The sequence below is a fragment of the Protopterus annectens genome, chromosome 3.part1 (genome assembly GCF_019279795.1).
Source record: "Protopterus annectens isolate FY-2018-M chromosome 3.part1, PAN1.0, whole genome shotgun sequence".
Taxonomy (NCBI): domain Eukaryota; kingdom Metazoa; phylum Chordata; order Ceratodontiformes; family Protopteridae; genus Protopterus; species Protopterus annectens.
Window position 1 is genome coordinate 1,417,847,902 of NC_056732.1, and position 23,285 is coordinate 1,417,871,186.

Below are 23,285 nucleotides of genomic sequence, written 5' to 3' on the forward strand. Positions count from 1 at the left end.
GTAGGACAGGGAATTTGTCCTCACCCTGCTGTTGTGTGATCTTGGCATTGGTATATAATTAGGAGTGGGTGTAGGAGGTGCAGGAGGGCTTGCCTCCCTTCAAAAAATATGAATTTAAATGTTAGTACTTTTTGAACATTTTATATTCAGTCTCAAATAATCATGGCTTTTGTATTTGTTGTTTTTTATTTTCTGTAATTGATGATTTAATTGTCTCTCTCTGTATGTATATATATATATATATATATATATATATATATATATATATATATATATATATATATATTTAAATATATTATAGAAATACACACACAGACATATGCGTATATCTGTAGTTGAGTTTTCAAACTAAAATGACCTGAAACTCTATAAAACATTACAATAAAAATGAAGTCAGCAGCATACCAAATAAAACACTTTAATATAGCAACGGTAATGCTTTCACTCTTTCACAAACCCTTCCTCACTGCCAGACTAGAGTCAAGCTCAACAGAGTTTTCTTTTCCCGCTGATTTGGTCAAGCCCATTCTCTTGGCTGTGGTTTCGCTAGATAGTAGGTGCGAGTGACTAATTAGATGAGTCATTTGGCTACCTTAACAGAGAGTCATAGTTATTCCCATCATTTACCTGTGCTTCATTGAATTCCTTCACTATAACATTCAGAGCAGTGGACAGAAATCACATTCCATCAAAGCCCATCTCAGGCCTTCACAATGCTTTGTTTTAAACATTTGGATTCCTCTGGTTCACATCTGTTCTAAGTCAGCTGCTAGCTGCCGGATGATGCAAGATGTCTGGGAGATCCACAGAAAGGGCTCAGTGTGCATCTAGAGTCACCACCACTGTCCCCCAGCCTCCCTGGGAGGGGGGTTCTGCAAGGGGGTGACATCTCGTCCAACCACTGCACACACCCAGTGCTGCTTTTTTGCCAGACTCTAACAGACCCAGCACTTAGACCCAATCCTTATCCCAAAGTTACGGATCTTGCTTGCTGACTTCCCTTACCTACACTGTTCTAACATGCCAGATGCTGTTCACCTTGGAAACCTGATCCAGATATGGGTACAGCTCAGTGCATGACTTACACTGTCTCACCCAGATTTTCAAGTGCCAGCGAGAGCTCACCTGATGCCACTGGAACCACAGTGCTTTCCAGGACACAGGCCCCTCTCTCGGGATGAACCCATTCTATGGTGCCCTGTCCTTTAAAAAGAAAAGAGAACTCTCCCTGTGGCCCCACCAGCTTTTCTGGGATTGTTTGCATCACCGCATTGGACGTTGAGAGGCACCCATGTCCACTGCTCTGGATTTGTGGATCTGAACCCAATTCCTTTTCAATCAGCCAAGCGAGATGGAGACCATCACTCGTCCTTTTGAAACAGTGCTCACCTATCTCTCGGGACCAACTGACCCATGTTTAATTGCTGCTATAAAACATACCTACATTTAAAATGGATAATCCATATGATGATTTTTCCACTGTGCACTCTAAAAAACTAACACATATAATGATCCTAAGAGCCATGACCTTAATCATTGTTAGAAAATCATCAGGAACTACTAGCTATATGCTTTTTTTAATCTGATTCTATTAGCAAGCAGCTTCATATAATCCTTGAGCATAATTGTTTCTACTATGTTACTCACTTTTGCTGAATTATCCCAGAATGGTAGCCTAAGCTATATAACCTTTTTTTCTGGACCACTATATATCAAAATATACTTTTAATACCTTGGTTCAGCATACATAGCTATTCAATATCTTAACCAAATGTTTACTACATGTCAGTCCTTCTTTGAAAACTTCAGATGTTACAGTTACCTTTAGACTTCCTATAAAATGAACAGATGTAAAACTTCTTTATGCTATAGACATAACATATATGTTAATGCACCAAACTGGTGAAACAGCTTACATTCCATTTACATTATCAGTATGAGAATATGACAACATCACATCATCTTGAAGTGGGTACATAAAAATAAAATGTAATTTGCAGAGAAACATGTTAGTATTTCAAACATTAACAAGATAAGCAGTCTAGGTACATAGTATCACATCACGACATATATTGGAGAAATTAACTCCTATAAACTTCTTGTCCACTTTCTTTAAGTTCAGATTCTTTTCAAAATTGGTGTTATCACTGTATAATGTGACTTCACCAGTAACATGTCCTGATTATTGATGCCAAACTACGAAATCCTTATTCAGCTGAGCATTGCATTTTGGCAGGAGGCTATTTTCGATGCTTTGGTGACCTTTCCCATCCTTGTCGGATTTTAGTAAGTTTTCGATCTATGCAGGGAGTTATTAAGAAGAACTTGAGGACCAGCACTGTACAAGGGATAATAAGGGACAGTGTGCCAGCAGGAGGAAGACACCAGGCATAGTAATGTATATCGAAGAAGTAGTTCCATCCATATATCAGGGTATGCGCAGTACAAAACAACAGCGTGACATGTCCTAATTTAGACTGAAGAGAAATATGAAAGCATTAGAAGCTGACTTTAAATAGCATTTAGAATTAATAATTTTACATAATTTCAGTTGCACAAGGCATATATACATTCTTACATGGTGCTAACTTTAAAATGTTTTTTTGAAACTCAGTAAATATTAAATTGTTTGATACAATCTAAAAAAAAACATCATATTTTATTTATTTATTTAGTTATTTATTGACATTTAACTACCATGAATGTCTGACTGGGTAGGTACCCATTTACGACATAGGCCCAAAAAGAAATGTTCCAAAGTATTACAAAAACATTTTAAGAACACTAATTTTTCAGTCTTCAAAAATAATACAAAAACATCAACAGTTTAAATAGTTATACCAAATTAGACATAATGTGAAAACACTGGTTAAGCATGAATATACTTTATATGACAATAATTTAATATTAAGAGCAATCTTAACCAGTTTATGGAAAATTAAAGGTAAGTTAGTATAATACAAGTGGAAACTGCAGTATGAGGTGAGAGAAAAAAACAGGGTTATTGCATATTTAGGATAAAAGAGTCGGGGAGAGAAATAGATTGAAGTAAGGAAGTAAATGAAGAAGGAAGATTAAGAAGGTCTAAAGGTAGTGATGTTTGTTGAATTTCTTCCTTGGATTATAGGGATAATGTGTGATTTCTTTCCAGAGATATGGGATGTGGGATTCCTGAAATTAAATATTTATAAGGGTTGAGACAGGATAGGCAATGGGCTGCTATTTTAATGTACTCAGTCGGAAGGTCATCAACTGCAGTAGATTGTAAATTTAACAGCAGTTTTATATTGAATGTGGGCACAGGTCTGAAGGTGAAAGTGGATGTGGTAACATGTGGCTGCAGGGCAGGGTTAGTATTAGATGTTGGGGAATCCTTGGTTAGGAACGCTATACTATCTATGAATAGTTGGATTCTATTGCAGCTTTGAGTGGTGGGTTATTGGGAAAGAAGTTTGGGCTGCATTTTTGGCTGGGATGTAACATTTGTTTAATGCCTGACTAGAGTGTTTTTTTAGGGTTGTGTTTAGTAGTGTTATGAAACCTGTTATAGTATATATATTTTTGTCTTTATTTATTTATGATTTTAGTATGGCTGTGGAGCATTCTGATGTTTTTTTTTTGATATTTTGGTGTTTTTCTATTCTTGCCATTCATTCATTGCTTTTTCTCTGTCTTGCATTATTAGCATTCTACTGTTTTTGGAAAGCCAGATTGTGATATTTGTTTTTAGTCTCTTCCTTCTAAGGGATGCAAGGCTGTTTAGGATATCTACAAATCTATGAAAGCTGTATTAAATTCATTTACAGCATCATCTAAGAGGAAGATTTTTAGGATGTTGCAGTTAATAGATGATAGGGCAGGATAGGTAATGAATTTTTCTGGGTTAAACTTGGACAGGTTGCATATAGTTTTATAAACATGCTATGTGAAATGTCTGGTTGTATAGAATGGGAGATGATCACTGAAAGAGTCTGATATTATACCTGTGGTCATGAGTTTACTATTGTCTGATACTAGAATCCATTCTAATAAGGAATTCAATGTCTTGCTATAATGTGTGGGGCTATTAATTACTTGTGTGAAACCATATACATTCATGCTAAATGTAGGGGAGTTACAGGTTATGGCCAACCAAATAATATTGACATGACCTAGTAGTATTTTTTCTTGGGGAATCGTTATGGATATCCAGTGTAGGATATCTTCTAGTGTAGCTTTATTATGACCAGGATGGATGTAAAGGACAGAAATACACATTTGTTTATATTTGCTTATTTTCAAAAAAGTAATAAAAAGCTCTGCTGAACTGAATTCTGGTATTGGTTTGCTGTAGAGGGAAATGTGGCATTTGTTGGGAAACATTAGAGCAATGCCACCACCTTTCCTCTTTATATGATAATTACAGATGGTATTATAGCTGGGGATATCATTTTGGAGTCCTTTATGTTTGGGGTTTAAGCCACGCTTCAGTTGTATTGAGAATATCAGGCTTGTGTTGGGTAATCCAGGCATTTAGTTTAGCAGTTTTATTTCTTATGCTTCTAATATTTATGGCTGCAAAAGTTAGATTACTAGGGTGGGGGGCAGACCACTTTGGGGTTAGGTTAGTGTGTGGAAGGGAACTGGCTTGATGTTGGTTGTGACAGCTGAGGGCAGGATTAGAGTGGATGTCTCCTCTCAGGAGGATTTTAGTATATTGGAGTATTATTGATCCTTTTTTTAAGAGTGTTTTAACACCTAATTTTATTTTGATTAGAGTTGAAATTAATCTATATTTTGGGGTCAAGGTGGGGGCATCATTAAACAGGTTTGGTGAGATGTGTGGAGAATTTAGGGATGCAGTAAGGATAGGTGTTTGGGACAAAGTTGGAGAGATGTTGAGAGCTATTACTGAGTCATGGCAGGATGAGAGGTAGTTCAGTAGTAGTAGGAGAAAAATAGAGGATAAGCTGAAGAGTAGCATGATTATGTAAAGGGATCTGTATTTTATTTATGGCAGTTACTGGAGGAGTATAAATCAAGAAGGAAGCAAGACCTTGCAGGGCTGTAGGCTATTTAGTCGTGGTGGAGTTTGAAAGCTGGTAGGAGGTAGGTAGGAAGGATGCATTGTCTACTAAGGAGAAAAGATAGGTTGTCCTTGTATCTTCTCTTATTTTACTGAAATGTAAGAAATAGTGGTGTTTGAAAGGACAGAGTATGAGGATGTTGTTTGGATAGGAAGTAGTGAGTGTTTATTTGGGGAAACTAGAAGCTGAAATGTAGAATAATGGATAAGAACTAATGGAGAGGAATCCGGGCATGAATGGATTTAGTGGAAAGCAGTATAGGAGAATGAAAGGCTGTTGGGAATTAGCAAAATGTTAGACAGAAATTAAGAAACAGGAAAATAGAAACAGGAGTGTTTGCATGATAGCAGTGAAGTTGTTTGGGGAAGGTTAAGGAAGTGGTGTCATGGGTGAAATGTATACATGCATGTGTGAAGTATAACTGTAGAGTAAGGGTGGTTGGGTAGAAATTGTGGTAGGGAAGGGATTTCATACCCTCAGGTCAATTATTATAGAGAGCAATCAGTTTATAGCTGATGCAGGGCAGCTAACATGGAGACACAATTTACAACAGGTTTTCTTTCATTTACTGAACGCAGAAACCAGGAAACTAAGGAGTCTAAGTAACTGGTATATAATTTATTGGTCAAGAGAAAGGACAATTTCTTGCTTACTAAGTGGCCCTTAGAGTACAACAACTATTGCTAGGGGGGGATGTTACAGCCACTTTTCAGCACAGGGCAGGGATGTATTTGATGAGTTACACTTAACACACAGAAAGGCTATTCATGTTAATCTTGCTTACACTGCACAATGACAATATTCTAAGTGAAAAATGTTTGAGAGTTGGGTCTTGTGGCAAAGCTGCTGCAATATCAGAGTTAGGGGTGGATGAAGTGGCCACAGGCTCTGAAAGGAATGAAAAGAAAAAAAAATCTTGACTAAATTCTCATATTGAGGCAATGAAGTTAATATTTATTTATTATTTATTTTAAATTTGTTTACTGGGAAAGTCCAGCTGGACATTAGTCTTTTTTCAGCGGAGGCCCTGGGAGAAAAGCTCCAGTGTAATACAGTAACATAGTATATTAACAAACATAACTTGAAACTTATAATGCACATCAAAAACTGTAAGACATTAATGTACTACATTAATACTTTGAAACAATAGGAGCTTTAACAGCAGCATATCATACATCATGTAAATTTGTAGTTATGTTCAATCTACATAATTTAAGTAGAGACAACAATTCAAATGGAGAATCCAGGTTGACAGCTGTGTTATAATAAGTACTTATAATAATAATATATAATAATAATAATAATATATAATAAGCATTATATAATAATACTTATTATAAGAAGAGACAGAGGAAGGATCACAGTGAGTCAGAGCAAGATAATATGGGAAATGTAGAAGAGTTGAGAGATGGTAAGAAAGTTTATGAAAATAAGCTCAAAGGAAGTTAAAAGGAAGTATAATGATAAGGAACCACAGTAATACAGTATAACATATATATATATATATATATATATGTATGTACATATATAATGCTGTGCAGAGCAAGTTGTCATAACATAGCACTACACTGATAAGTACAATATAAAAAAACTACCACTTAAACATTTACTCATCCCTCATCAGGCCCATAATTGAATACAATGCCCCTTTTGGGTGTACCTTACCAGACACCTGCAGCAACTGGAAAGACCCCAAAAGTACCTCACCAAGAGGATCAAAGGGCTCAAACAGATGCCATATGCTGCCCGGTTAAAGAAACTCCAGCTCTACTCAGTGGCATACCACCTGCCCAGAGGCGATCTGTGCCTGACGTATAAAGCCATGTCCAACCCAGAATTAATGGACATGCTACACCTCAGAAAATCCAAATCCCATCGAGCTACGCGCTCGAGAGACTTGAACCTCAGCACTGAAATAAATAGGACATGCTAACCCAGAGGCTCCTTTCACTCTGGAATAAAATCCCAGTCCAGGTTAGGCAGAGTCCCTCATTGACTCTCTTCAAGAGGAATCTTGATGAGTGGATGGGAGATCGTAGGTTTACCCCGGGTATCACCTCTGTGTCACTGTTAGACAGAGGCACAGTATACTAACCTCGAAAAAGGGCATAGAAAAATTAATTTAAAATGGGTGGCGAAAGCCAAATACACTCTGGCTAGGCTTATAAATGCCCTAGGGCAGATAGCCTAGTATGAACCTATGAACCTATGAGATTAACCAGTGTATCAAAAGAGTGTTTATATATACCAAAACACCAGCGATTGACACTGCATACTTGCTAATGGGCACAGGCTGCTCAAAATACATAAAGCTTATCTGATTTGAATGAAACTGATGCAAATACAACTCACTACCAAGGTATTTCCAGTGTTCTACACAGTGTTAGAACAAATAGAAATGTCATAACACATGAGACATACCTGCATTGTGAAGGAAGATGGTGACTGAGTGAAAGTGGAGACCAAAGTGAGGGGAGCATTAGCAGTATAATCTACTACAGTGACTCTCTCACCCACTGGTCAATTATTACAGAGAACAATCAGTTTATAGCTGATACATGGCAATTAACAAGAAGGCACAAAGTAGAACAGGCTTTCTTTGATTTACTGAGTCCACAAACCAGGAAACTAGGATGACAAAGTAGTTGGCATATACACTGTAATCTATTGTTCAAGAGAAAGAACGGTGGCCTACTTACTATGTGGTCCTCAGAATACAGTGACTACTGCTTTGGGGCGAAGTGTTACAGCCACCTTTCAGAATAGTACAGACATGCATTTAACTAGTCACAGTTAATACAAAGCAATGCTCTTCATGTTAAACTTGCTTACAGTGCATAAAATTCTCAGTTAAAATATTCTAGAATGGAGCCTTCTGGCAGACCTCTGGGAATATCAGTGGCACGGGTGGATTTAGTTACCACAGGATATTGCACAATGACAATATTCTCAGTGAAAATGTTTGAGATTTGTGCCTTGTGGCAGAGCCTCTGCAATATCAGACTCAGGGGTGGATGAAGTGACAACAGTTTATTGCACAATGACCACATTTTCAGTGAAAATGTTTGAGAGTTGGGTCTTGTGGCAGAGCTCCTGCAATATTGGAGGCAAGGGTGGACGAAATGACCACAGGCTATTTAACAATGAAAATATTCTCAGCAAAAATGTTCGAGAGCTGGGCTTTGTGCCTGCAACATCAGAGTCAAGAGTGGATGATGAGCACAATGGCAATATTCTCTGTGAAAATGGAGTTAAACTGTATTAGTATTAACATTATTTACAGTTTATTTATTTATCATAAAACTAGATGATTAATTACTTCATTCATTCATTCACTCTTAGGTTCATTCATTTATTCATTCAATTGTGTGTTCAGGCATCTTAAAGCCTAAAAGCTAGGATTTCTACAGGAAAAATAACACCAAGCATTAACGATAAAAGAACAGCAAGTTAAAAAGTAATGGCAATGGTGGTCAATAATGAGCAATTTTAAAAATAACGATGCCCAAAAACAGATGAAGTGCCCTTGCAGGAATAAGACAGACTGCCTTATAAATATAGTATTTTAAAGTTTTGCTGAAGGAGGACTCAGGATCACATGATTGAATCAGGAAAGGTATCTGCTTCCAAAGGAACAGAGCAAGTCAGACAAAGGGCAGCTTATAAAATGTTCTAGGATAGTAACTTGGAACAGCCAGCGGCCCCTAACATTGTGATCTGAGGTGGCTAGCTATGTCACAAGGCTTCAGCAACTCCTTTAAATAGGTTGCACCTAGATCATGAATGAGATGATAACTAGCAGTCAGAAAAAAAAAAGAAAACTCTTACTTGTCAGTGAATTTACAATGAATTGGTATAACGTTAACAGTGCTGCAGTGTTCAAAAGACTGTGATGTCATAAACAAAAACAAGGTTTCTTTAGTAACAATTAAGTAGTCCTTTCTGAAATTTTGATGTGAATTCCTAATACAGAAGCACCTAGTCAAAGGTAATGGTGCTTCTTTACTTACTCCTTAAATTTCTGTATTACTGAAGTCTCATAGTGATAAGTAATGTCTTGTTCTTCACCTCTCTTATCTATAACGACATTTATCTTTCAAAGAGGCCTCATAGGTAACCATGGTGTATGTAGCCATGTAAATATTACTGAAATATTTTTCGGTATTTTTCTGTTAATGGGGCAGCAGGCAAAATGTGCGGTTGATGTCAACACACTGCTGCATATTCATTACTGCTTTTAAGTTTCTGTTCATCCTCACAGTATTACTGATTTTCTGGCATCTATCTGTCAAGGTGCACACATTGACAATGGGGACAAAGGAGTTTGACAAATAGGAACATGTGCAATAAATGAACACGGGGACAAACTGATAAGGGGGCAGCATCCAGAATGTGTGCTTTATCTGAAGTCAGTACTGTTTGTTTTTTTTTGCTTTTACTTTAGTCTTCCATCTCAGAGTGTTACTGACTTTGTCATGTCAGCACTGATTATTGCATTATTCTGCTCTGGTTTTCATTTTGGCTTTGTTGGCACAGTAACTTCTAATTTTTCAGGCAAACTCAGTGCTGCTTATATTGCTGCTGTATTCTGGTTTTAATTTCGGCCTTGTTCTCGGACTGTTACTCCTTTCAGCCCAACTCACTGCTGGTCACACAGACAGTTTTACAAAGATTCTGTGTTACTTCCTAAATATGGTGTACATCACAGATGTTATTTTCTGAAAAACTGAGGAAGTGCTCCTCTTTCTGACAACTGCTGATTATTAAGGGTCAGTGTGTTAACATTTGGAATGCTATCAGGCATATCTGCCAACCTAATCACACACGGGCAATGGGTAAATGACATTTGAAAAATTGGAGCATCTTTTGAAAATGTGAATTGAACATCGGGAGAAAGCCTTTGGAAAAATAGGAACATGTTTTCACAATGTCAGCATGTAATTAGGATAACATTCATATTACTTTTCTGTCTATACTTCGCACCATGACTGCTGCCCCGTTAATGGAAAAGTACCCATTTTTCTGCCTTCCATGTTCAAGCCTTGTCCCCTTTCATAGGTTCATAGGTTCATACTAGGCTATCTGCCCAAGGGCATTTATAAGCCTAGCCCATAGTTATTTGGCTTTCGCCACCCCTTTAGTTTGAATAAAACTATGCCTATTATTTTGCTGTGCCTCTGTCAAGCAGTGACACTGAAGTAATCCCTGGGATATATCTGCGATCCCCCATCCATTGGTCAAGATTCCTCTTGAACAAGGCCAGCGAGGTGCTCTGCCTCACATGTACCGGGATTTTGTTCCACAGCATAGGAGTCTCTGGGTGATGAATCTGTCCCTCCAGCACGTTCTATTAATAACCGTGTCAAGGTTTAAGTCTCCGCCCTTGTGGTTCTGAGGGATCTAGATTTTTGAGGTGAAGCATATTCATCAAATCAGGGTTTGACATGGCCTTATATGTCAGGCACAGGTCACCTCTGAGCAAGCGGTATGAGACTGAATAGAGCTGGAGTTCTTTCAGTCGGGCAGCATAAGACATATTTTTGAGACCCTTTATCCTTTTGGTGAGGAACTTTTGGGGCCTTTCCAGCTGCTGCAGGTGTCGGGTCAGATACATTCCGAATGGGGCATTGTACTCAATCATAGGTCTAATGAGTGATGAGTACAGGGGGACGATGATCTCCCTTGATCTAGATGTGAATCCCTTCATGATCAGGTGGGCAATGTAGAAGGTTTTCCTAACTACTTTAGCAACATGAGTGTCAAACGAAAGGCTACTGTCAACCTGGGTCCCCAGATCCCTGATGACTTCTTCTGTGCTCAGTGGATTGCCACCTATATGGAAACTAGGGGTAACCTTGTTTTTCCCGAAGGGTATGACTATGCATTTCTTGGCATTTAACTTTAGGCCATGGCTCTGGCACCAGTTATCCGTTTCTGTGAGGCCCATCTGAAGGATATCTGTGTCAGATGTGTTTTCGACTATGGCGCCCAGTTTGCAGTCATCTGCAAACTTTGTCAGCCATAACCCTCCTGTGTTTGCTTGTACTTCAGAAAAGTAGATGCCGAACAAGAGTGGACCCAGGACTGAGCCCTGTGGGACACCACTTGTGACAGGCTTTGAGTCTGACATGGCTCCAGCAACTCTGACCCTGTGGGTTCTGTCACTTAGCCAGTTTGCAACCCATCTTGTGATGTATGGGTTTACATTCAAGCTGATGAGTTTTTCGATGATACCTGAGTGGGGTATTGTGTTGAAGGCCTTTGCCAGGTCAAGGTAGGCTGTATGGACTGCCTTTCCCTCATCAATGGCCTTGGTGACTGTCTCGAAAAAGTCAACCAAGTTTAAAAGGCATGATCTGCCTTTGACAAAGCCAAACTGGGTTGGATCCAAAGTCTGCAAGTTCCCTATGTCTTTATTTATGAGTTCCATTATGATCCTCTCCATGGCTTTGCAGATAAGGCTTGTCAAGCTAATGGGACGGTAATTTCCAGGGTCGGTGGAGGCACCGCTCTTGTGAAGTGGGACCACAGTCGCCGTGCGCCACTCCTTGGGTACGTATCCTGAGGTGAGGCTAAGATTAAACAGCTGTCCTAACTGCGGGTTTAATTCCTCATTGAGTTCGTGGGGCACACAGCCGGGGACACCATCCGGTCCCATGGATGCTGTGTTTTTTGCTTTGGAGAGAGCAGTTCTCACCTGGGCGTTGGAGATGTTTGGGGGGCTACAATCCTCTGGTATAGATATCTCTCCTTTTGGGGAGGGGGAGAAGTTTGCACTGAACCTGTCAGCCAGTATGTTGGCAATGTGTGTAGGTTCAGTAATCTTCACATCATTTTGAACTAATTCTGAGCATATCTGGGAGTTTCCTCCTAGGTTTCTAACATAGCTAAAGAAGGCCTTATGATTGTCTTTTGAGTCCTTGGTGATTTTTCTCTCAAAATTTGCCTTGGATGATTTTATGAGAGCTCTTAGTTTTTTACTTATAATGATCAAAGGTGTCTTACCTTTCAAGGATTTTGCTCTATCTTGTAGTAGTTTCCGCCTTTTGTTGTAGAGCTTGTTTATGGCTGGGGTCCACCAGACTGGACGCTTGCCTTTGGTACAAAGAGTCTTAGTTTTGTTTGGGATTGCCTGATCCATGCAGTCCTGTAGGTGCTGGTAGAAGGCATTTGTAAGTGATTCAGCGGTTTGAGTAATGTTTACCACTGCCTCAGGGGCCTTAAAGGAGACCACACTAGTTTTTAGAAGTGTGAAGTCGGCTTTTGAGAAGTTTTTCACTGTGGTCTTTTTTATTTCAGGTGGGGGCGGGATGAGGACCTCCAGCGAGATTAGTTTATGATCTGATCTCACCAGTGAGGGGTATACTTCCGGTGTTGAACATTGTGATACCATGTTCGTGATGATGAGATCAAGTATGTTTTCTCCTCTTGTGGGGATGGTGACTAGTTGTTCCATGGCATTTGAGTTTATGAACTCCAGGAACCTTTGGGCTAGAGTGTTTGGGCTTGAGTAGTGTTCCCAGTCTATATTAGGGTAGTTGAAGTCACCTAGTATGATGGTGTTTGGAGATACATTTATCCCCTCCATTGTTTTCAGGAAGGCCATGTGAGGTTCCTGAGTTTGAGAGGGTGGCCTGTAACATGCTACAAATTGCAGAGCAGTCTTGCCTATGGTTAATTGCACCTGGATGGTCTCCGATGCATCGTGCGTTGCCACCAACCTTGAGGTGTGGGTGTCCTTTATGAATATGGACACCCTCCTTTCTTGGTGTTGTCCGGATTTTGGGGCCGCATGATATGAGGTGAAACCTGATAGTGCTGGGGTGCTCTCAGGAGCCTTGAACCAGGTTTCTGTCACAGCACAGACATCGATGTTCTCCATACTGAGAAGGGCCTCGAGTGCGTGCATCTTGAGATTGAGACTTCTGGCATTGAGCAGCATTACCCTTAGTTTTTTTTACTTTTTTGTGTTCTAGGGTGGTAGGTTTAGAATTTGAGCCTTGCCTAAAAAGGCACTATGGGGGTGGCAAGAACCTTTCCCAATATCCGAAGCCTAGGGGTGACAGGTGCAAGCCGTCCCTTGCGGCAGCGTGGCTTGTCCAGCATGTCATCCCAGGCAGACAGACATTGGATCCCCTTTGAATGACACCAGAATTTAAGCCAATTATTAAAGCTGATCATCTTATCACTGTATTGTGGCATCATTCTAGGTGAAGGTAGGATACTGCTCAAGGTCAGGGTCATACCTGCCTGGGCTACATAATCAGAGAGCTCCTCAATGTCTCTTTTCATGTAGTCCAAGGAGGTACGTCTCAGGTCGTTGACACCAGCATGGACAATGACTGAGTCGTACTTGTACCTGCTGTTGAGAGACCTGAGTGCTTGTGTTATGTGGCGGATTCTAGCGCCCGACAGGCAGCTTACTGTGACCTTCTCCTTACTCAGTCTGGTGAGCAGGACGTCAGTGTGTCTGACTATGGAGTCACCTATGACAAGTATGTTTGGTGTTGTATTTGGCCTTAAGGGCAGTGACTGCTTTGCACACTGATTTTGTTGTTTATGTGTTGTTTGTGTGGTGTATTGAGTTTGCAGTTGCTCGGGTGTCTGCTTTGGAGGCCTCTGCTGTTTAGGTAAATTTTTACTCAGAGCCTCCGAGTACGTCTTAGTGTGTTTATGTGTTTGATTCAGTGGTGTGGTTGAGTTATGTGAGACTGGTATTGTGGTGTGTGAAGTTGCCTTCTCCTCCTGCCTGGTCTTGCCAGTCCTGAGTTGAGAGAGCTCAGCCTCCAGTCTGGCTAAATAGCTGCATCTCTCACAAGTGTTAGTGTTACGTGGGAGGAGGAGAGGGTTGTCCGTGTACATGAGGCAATTGTAACATTGTCTCAGAATTCCCAGATTCACCAACTGGGCAGGAGAGGACGCCAGCATCTGACCCTTCGACATGCTAGAAAGAATTATGAGTTGGTATGAGACAGAAAAGTAGTGGGCTTAGCAGGGAAGTGGGCACTCCTGGGGGGTTTTGCTAGTGAGAGATTTGTATAATATAGGAGTGCTTGACCTGCAAAGAGAATGCTTATAAGACAAGGGATATGCTTATAAGACAAGTGCTGAGCTTTTTGAGAAGAAAAAGCTATTTGGAACAAGTGCTGCACTTTTTAGTGTAGGTGTAAACTGTTTAGGTTCCTAACAGAGCATTTCTAAAGAAAAATTGAAGAACAGACTTTCTGGAGCCAGAAAGACTTTAACCTTGTTTAACCGGCGCTGCCCGATGCTGCTCTAGTGGCAACTCAGCTAATCGGCTAAAGCACGTTAAAGCGTGCTTGATAGCAGGGGCTGGAAAGAAGCAGGAATAGACCCAAAAGGGAAAATAAAACTACAGTTTCAAGTCAGTAACCACCTCTACGGGGGGCAGGGAAGCTGCTCAATGTTAGTCACTGCCACTGATCAACAGAGAGACCCTCCTTCATCCCAAGCAAAAATGGCCTCACAGAAACTTTCAAACAGTTCAGGAACAGCAAGCCTGTAACTGAACTTTTTTAACTCTCAGAAAAGTGGGAAAAAAAGCAAGATTTTTTTTTTGTTTTGTTTTTTTACAGAGATAGCAGAGGTTCACAAGTAATATCAAGTTATAACAGTGCAGTAAATGACCCCACACAAGAGTGCTAGGTCAAGGACAGAAAATATGCAAGTTTTAAGAAAAAAACGATTTAAAATTAAGTGCAAACAGGAAATTCAGCAAACAGCTTTTGGTTGTGCTCTAAATACAGCTACTAATACAGAAATCAAGTTTAACAAGCCAGAAAATGCTCAAGCTAGGCAGCTATGCAGAAAAACTTAGTAAATAAACAAAGAAAAAATACTTAAAATCTCAAAAGTGGCTCCCTTCTTCTCTCAGCGTTTTTTCCTCTTGGAGGGTGCTTCACCAACAGCCAACAAGCCTGAAAAGACGCCCAAACCACGAGGCAACTAGGTTTTAAGAGAGGAAGATGAAGGAGTTATGGAAATGACCCCTAGTGGCCAATAAAACTACAGTTTCAAGTCAGTAACCACCTCTACGGGGGGCAGGGAAGCTGCTCAATGTTAGTCACTGCCACTGATCAACAGAGAGACCCTCCTTCAGCCCAAGCAAAAATGGCCTCACAGAAACTTTCAAACAGTTCAGGAAACTGCCTAGCTTGAGCATTTTCTGGCTTGTTAAACTTGATTTCTGTATTAGTAGCTGTATTTAGAGCACAACCAAAAGCTGTTTGCTGAATTTCCTGTTTGCACTTAATTTTAAATTGTTTCTTTCTTAAAACTTGCATATTTTCTGTCCTTGACCTAGCACTCTTGTGTGGGGTCATTTACTGCACTGTTATAACTTGATATTACTTGTGAACCTCTGCTATCTCTGTAAAAAACAAAAACAAAAAAAAAAAATCTTGCTTTTTTCCCACTTTTCTGAGAGTTTCAATGTACTTATACTCATGTTGGTACATGCATAAATAGATATCATTAGATACCTGCAACATAGCACAATGCATGAAAAGTATGCAGTTCTAAGTACCATAGATGAGATTCGCAGACATGGTATTCACCGTATAGGGCTCATACTTTTGGAACTGCACAGAGAAAGCCCAAATATGGTTCATGGCAACACAGCATCAGAATTGTATTTGACCTATGCACAAACAAAACACAGAAGATTTTTGTATCAATGTGCTGCTTTGAACAAAGCCTCCAATATCATGTACATTTACAATGCAGGTATACACATGCTGCCATGCTGTGCACCCTAAGCATAATTCCACCATGTTCTTGTGATTTAATCAGTGCTGGAAGTGCAGTAGGGCAGACTTTGTGCAGCTATTTCACAGAAAAGTGTACCCCAATCCCTATCACTACAAGAGTGCCCTAAACCATGTTAATAATGTTTATAATAAAGCATGACACCACCGACGTGCAATGCTCACAGTTTCCTACATTGTACAGATTTGCATATTTGTGGTTATCTTTCCTTTGTGTGTGTGTGTGTGTGTGTGTGTGTGTGTGTGTGTGTGTGTGTGTGTGTTCTATGATGTTACAGCACCTCACTCTGTTTTTAGATGTAGAACACCGCCATGCTCTCCATATATTTCAACATCTGATTCTGAGATGATAAGAATGCAGTGACACATTTTACACTTAAATTGTAACAAACTCCCCCCTACTTAAATTTATACAACCCTCTATGTTTTGATTTAAAACATCCCCACCCTCCAAACGCAGCAATGTTTTTATATTTGTACAGGGCACACAAGCTATGCTGCATGCTGCTGATCCACACCAGACAGCCCTCTGTGCACTGTAAGAATACACAGAACACTGAATTTGCTGTACTGCTGATCCACACTAGACATCCCTCTGTGCACTGTAAGAATGCATAGAACATTGAATGTGCTGTGCTGCTGATCCACACCAGAGAGCCCTCTGTGCACTGTAAGAATACACAGAACACTGAATGTGCTGTACTGCTGATTCACACTAGACAGCCCTCTGTGTACTGTAAGAACTCTGCATGTGCTGCACAACCAGTCATTTCCCTGGGTGAACAGAAGTCACTGAATGCCCAGAACATAACTCTGTTGGTAACATATCACTTTCCAGAGGGGATCCTTCGTGCATCTTGAACACATAGCAGGTCATGTCTCTGAAATCCTTTGTTATGATCTAGAGAAGAAATTGTTTTAATCACATTAAACAAATCATTGGCACTACCTTTGCTTGACTGATTCAGTTGCACTGCTACTAATAGGTATCACAATGTTAAAATGAGATAGTTTAAAAGAGGATAGAGAAAAATGTTAATGGTAAAAGAATTATCAATTAACAACAGTCTGCTTTATTCACCTTAAAAATCAAATAAATGGGTACCATATTGCAGAAATTCCTTACAAATACATTTTAAAATAAATTATTAGCAATGCCTGCAGCAATAAGGGAAATAATATAAATATGATCATCCCATGGATGAGAACTGGCAAGAGGGAGAAACTGAAAAATGGGCATGCTAGTCTGTTGGTTTTTTTTTTATATAGCATCAAAGCAACAGCTGAGACAAAATACAAAATGTTCTTGGATGGTATGTGAAAGAGAAATGTTGGGAATTTTAATAGGCTGTTCAGATCTTCACCAGGATTCAGCAAGCCCTGCATGGTGTGCAGGCCTAGTGCAGGAGCTCCAGCAGGCAATATGTCTGCTGTGCGATCCAAGAATAAGCTATAGGGATGTGCACGAGCATTCCTGCGCTAGTACTGCATGGACTCAGCTCCTGCAGGCAAATTACCCCATTTGCAGGTGAAATTCATGCAAATGAGGTGAATTTCCAATCCAGGAAGCTGGAAGCCGGCCATGCAGGACTAGTGTAATCTGTAGAAATGTACTCGGTTAGCAACCAAGTACATTTCTGCAAACTACAAAATGGAGGCATGACAGCTCCAAATAAAGGGTGGCTATGATGTAGAAAGCATGCCAGTGGCCAAATATATGGCCATTGGCATGGAAAACAGTTGCAAAAATAAAAACATTAACTTTTATTTTTTTTTAGCCGATCTTGGCTGTTTAAGCGTAGGGCAGCAACGTGCAAACGGGATTGGGCGAAAAATAAAAAAAAAATCCTAAAATAAGCATTCTAACCAAAATCACTATTTTGCCATTATACTCAATGGCAGGCAGAAGACAACATGGCCAGTGAATAGCAGTTGCTATGGGAGGAGGCTCAATGTGGGACCTGTAACTATGCATCAGCAGGCAATCCTACGCAAATGAGGGGAATGATACTGAATCTCAGATATCCCCTGCATGCTAGTCAGCACCCAGTGTAAGAGCAGGAATAGCTTGATGCAAGCCTAAGAGTTAGCTGACATCATAGGGGTATTTGTCAAGCATACTGTAAGCAGACTGGAGCCCTGTGGCTCGGGTTTGCCCTTAGCTTAGCAGAGCTAAGTAAGGGGGTATGTCTGAGGCTGCCTAGCACTCTTTACATTGCCTAAGTGGGTGTGCGCACTGCGCACTGGGTTTTAAAGGAAAAAAAAAAGTAAACCAGGAAATAGCAGCTCTGCGCACATGTGAGAACTGTGTTTGCGTGGCACGCTCCCAGGCTTAAACAGGAAGGCAATGGGAAGGGAAAACAGCAGTAGGAAGGTAATCTAGGAGAACGAGCATAGCTGGCAGGTGAACTTCATCAGAATAAGCCAATTACACAGGCAGCATACCAGCCCAGCCCAGAACACTGCTGTAAACTATACAAATACTTTTCCCTCTGTTTTTTTCCCACATACTCTACACCACCGGTGTATACAAGTTGGGAACTTTTAACAAACAAAAACAACAAAATGATAGGGGCTGCAGCAGCTTCAGACATCAACATGTGGAAGAGGCTGAGGGTGGTGAGGATGAGAATGCTGTTGACCAACCCACAGTGAGGAGAAGGAGAAGGGTGTACAGACACAGGGTAACCTACCAGGGGCTACATGAGCTGGAGATTGGGGAGAACTATAGGGTGGAAAGGGACCTCCTACAGCAAATTGTTGAGCTGTGCTTGACACACAGAACTAACAGAGGGGAACCCATCCCAGTGGATACCAAGGTATGTGTAGGCCTAAGAATACTAGCCACAAGTACCTGCCAAAGGACAACTGGGGATATCATGGGGATCTCACAGGCATCAACATCCAGGATATTACACCAGTTCCTGGATGCCATGTCAGTGCATGTCAGTGAGCACATATATTTCCACAACATCCATGAGGTGTTGGCCAGCAATATGCGTCTCTTCCACCAAATAGCAGAATACCCTGAGGTAGTGGGTGCTATAGACTGCATGCACATATGCATCAAAGCACCACTCAGTGAGCGGGGTAGGGTCTACATCAACAGCAAGGGCTTACCCTCCATCAACGGCCAGGTCATGCGCAATGCCCAGGGCATTATAATGAATGTGTGTGCTGGCTGCCCTGGAAGCTATCATGATTCCCACATCTGGCATCTGACGCAGCTGTGCCAGAGATTTGCCAATGGAGACATCCCTTATGGTCACCTAGTGGCGGATGCTGGTTATTCACTGGAGCCGTGGCTGATGACACCCATCAGAAATGCACACTCAACTGAACAAGAACACCATAATGAGGCACACGCCCAGACCAGAATCATAACAGAGTATGTGTTTGGGATGCTCAAGTCACAGATTTGGTGCCTGGACATATCCGGTGGAGCCTTGCAGTACTCACTAGCTACATGTACCCAAATTGTCATCTTATGTGCCATGCTGCACAGTAGGATCCTGTGAAAACAGCTGCAGCTGGAACAGCATGGGCAGGGCCCAACAGCCCCCCACCAATGTCAAGGCCTGCACAGGCACAGAGTGACTCGGAGGAGTAACAACCTGAGCCTGCCCCAGTAGGCAGATGGAGGCGTGCCCAGTATGCCCTGGCCTTGGCAAAGAGGCAATGCATAGCACATACACTGGCACAGTAGGGACCCACGAAAATGACAACTCTCTCTGACTCACACATACAGTAAAAGGGATGCCAAACATGACACTACCTGTGCTCAACAATGTATAGAGAATGTACTATGTGCATCCGACATAGGCAGCCCTCCAGCACCATCCTGAATACTGGCACACCCACAAGGTAAGTCACTCTCCTTACCAATTGCTGAATGGAGTAGTATGTGTTCTTACTTGCATTGTTACTTGCATCTATGGTATGGATGTGAGCATGCAAGGGAATTGGGTGGCTGAATGGGATGCCAGCATATAGTAGACACTTATAGTGGCAGCATGAGATCTGTAACAAATACTGGTGTTGCCATAGTAGCCAGTACTACACATGGTGACAAAACCCACTGCAAGAAATGTGCTGGGCCACACATGTGTCCATATGACACACACATACCAGTCAGGGAGGTTCACATACCCAACAACAGTCTCAGCTAGCAGGACAGGTGTAGACAAACACAAACAAACGCAGTGCTAAGGCCTCTGAATGATGGCTATGGGTAACCTCCCCCCAGATCTCCACAGACAGACTACATCAGGTCAGGCAGTGGGATGTTAGATCTGATGGGTAAGAAGTCAGAAACTGGTATGTAGGTCAATCAAACCTAAGACCTGTAGTACACTGATATGCCTCTAGTCAGCATGCTAGGTTAGAATGCAGAATGAAATGGAGTACCTGACATACCAGTACAGTCATTGGAAATGTGTACAAGTGTCAGGTGTGCACCCCAAGCCTATGTAGAAATGTAGTAAAAGTCAAGTGTGCCCCCCCAATCCTATGTAGAAACCATCAGGTGTGCCCCCCAATCCTAAGTAGAAATGTAGTAACAGTCAGGTGTCCTCCCCTAATCCTATTTAGAAATGTAGTAGCAGTCTGGTGTGCCCCCACAATCTGTTGTACACACTTTGTAACAGTCAGGTGTGCCCCCCAATCCTATGTAGAAATGTAGTAATAGTCAGGTGTGCCCCCCCTCCAATCTGATGTAGACATGTAGTAACATGTATGTGTAGGTATAATACCAGTGGAGCACAGATGACCTGAGGTGACCAAGGTATCAGGATAGATTGTAGCATTTGTACAATATGCAGGTATGCATGTGTTAGGTTGGTGGGTGTTTCATATTGTGTGAGAGTGGTCAGTATGTATGCATTATGAGGTTTGACATGGTGGCCATCACCCACTACTGACGATGACAGGGCCAAGTTCTTACAACTTCAGTGCCAAAGACAATTCACCCCAGTATAACACATGCTAGCAGTAAGCATTGTAAATGTATGGTGGTAATATGTGTTACCATCTGAAAGATGGGCATGGCATGACTGTTGTGCTAGATATACAAGCAGTACACAGGGAAAAGTACCCCATACATACAGTATATAATGTGTAACTGTGAAATGGATATGCCCTTGGAATTGTACATACAGGTATGCATCACATTATCTGGGCTTATAGTAGGGAATAACAATGTCATCTAGCCGAACACGTGCAGATCACAAAGGTGATAGCACTGATGTATTGGGAAATGGCTGATGTCCCTGCACAAGCCAGCATAACTGGAATGTCCCATGAATATCCGTGAGTCAGATGCAAGTAGTGTCCACAGCACACATGCACCCAGCTCAAACAAACACCACCCACAGGTTCCTCTCTGGTCGTATCCCTGCTGTTGGGAATGGGTACAATATGACCCCCACCTCTATATGGCAGTAGCAAAAAAATACAGCATGCAGTGCAGGTGTCCCATGCAGGTGTGTCCCTAGCTGTAAGTAGCATCCTGCTAGCATCCACATCACCTGATCAATACTGATAGAAAGTATTGGCATGAACACCTAGTGCACCTACCCTGACACCGCAGGGGAATATACTGTATGGCAGTCTGGAACTGTAGGAATGACAGAATGCAACGGCTTGCTACAGCTGGCCTGCATCACCTCCAAATGGCCTACAGGCCTCTGCCAAAGGCCTACATCTCACCCGTACTGCCAATGTATGTTATGTCATGGACACCCAAATAGCAACATACCAATCTCAACATATGCCATATGCAAGGCTATGTGGACAATCCACAGTAACATGTCCACCATGTCTCACCACATGAACTGTGGACCAACACCAAAACAAAGCTGTGATGAAGTGATAACTATAGGGAAAGTATCAGAGAATGTATGCATAATGTACGGAAGAGGACAGAATAATAGAAGGGGGGGTGGGAGCATGGGCAGCATGGAATGTGCAAGGTCCGACACAGCCATGTACACATACTATCCCTGGCTGCAAACACAAAAATGGGTGGCTACAAACCTGCCCATACACCGCAATAGAGGTAATGTCCTGACTTATGAGCCCTGCCTCTGGGTAACCTGTGTGAATCTGTACAGCTGTGAGGTATTGCCACAGCAAGATAAGGCCATACTGTCATGTCAATGGATGTACAAGTATGGGATACTCTACCAGCACTGTACCAAGGTGCTGAACTGGATGAACAGACTCAGCAGCAAGTGTCTGCAGCTCCCCTTCCAGAATGGCATAATGTTCCATGAATATGTAGGTGTTTGACCACAATACTGTACACAGCTGCATTCACCCTGTGTTCCCCAGGGCATCACTGTGAGAAACAAATGTCCACCTGACAGTACTTGAGGACATAAAACATCACAGTCTATAACAACACACATGTCTGAATATCTCTGCTAACACCGGTACCATGTAGCAGAAGCAGCACAGACACAATCACCTATAGTACACACTATCCCTTGCATAGTTTGACCCCATATTGCCAACTGATCTACAGATATCCAGCAGAAACAGTTTGCTACCTGTAGGTGTAGAACACAAGGGTCTGCACTGGAGTACAAACTACCTGGAATGGATCCACACATTCAATACAGAAGGGCATACTGGGCATGCTCACACACTTAGAGAAATGAAGGCAATGTCAGACAACAACATACTGCAAGGTCATACTGGGCATGCTTACACGCTTAAACAAATGAAGCCCATGTCTGCCAACAACAGTGGAAGCCCATGTCTGCCAACAACAGTGGACCATACATATCTGACAGTTGCAGATGTTAGTGCATACACTCCTCAGTATGCACCAGTCATGCTTTGCACACACATTGGATAGGAATACACACATATATCCAAGGACAATGCACTATAATACGCCAAAAGTACACATACATAGATGTGTGGAAGAAAGTGACAGTGACAAAGAGTCTTCCAGCATGAGGCCTGTCCCACCCAGCACACAGCCAAACGGCTACAACCACATGATATGTAAATGTCACTCACTGTAGAAATTATCCCCTGGTATCCTTCAGCATTACAGACTCAGTGGTGCAAGTGCTAGCTGTGCAACATGACTGTACAAGGCAGTAGTCATCTAGCAGTTGTATACATGTACCTGCGGAATATAAACCTGTGTGTGCCTGAGTGTGGTGTGTCTACCTCTAGATGAATGTGTTATGGCCCATGCACACACATCACCCTCTCCATAGCCCTACTCTGACAAGCCTGCTGATGTCATTCACTTTGGAATACACCTTTGGAAAAAGAGTAATCCAGTAATCTCTGTGGCACATCCTATAACTGTGTAATGCTGTAGTGTGCTAAACTAGTTAGGTAGGAGTTCTAATCCCAGACATGGCAACTGTGTGTATCTGTGTAGGGACCAATGCTTTTTAGGCTAGTCACACTC

General features: G+C 41.5%; 1 protein-coding gene across 3 annotated transcripts in view; it reads right to left on the reverse strand.

Annotated features, from left to right (window-relative positions):
* Nucleotides 1-402: 402 nt before the first annotated feature.
* The window catches only part of LOC122798497 (metalloreductase STEAP4-like), a 295,739-nt gene continuing 272,856 nt past the window's right edge, over nucleotides 403-23,285 (reverse strand). For all 3 annotated transcript variants that reach the window (XM_044067499.1, XM_044067497.1, XM_044067498.1), the window contains one exon: nucleotides 403-2,477. In XM_044067499.1, coding sequence (XP_043923434.1) covers nucleotides 2,241-2,477 — 237 coding nt within the window. In that variant the 3' untranslated portion in view covers nucleotides 403-2,240. The remainder of the gene's footprint in view (nucleotides 2,478-23,285) is intronic.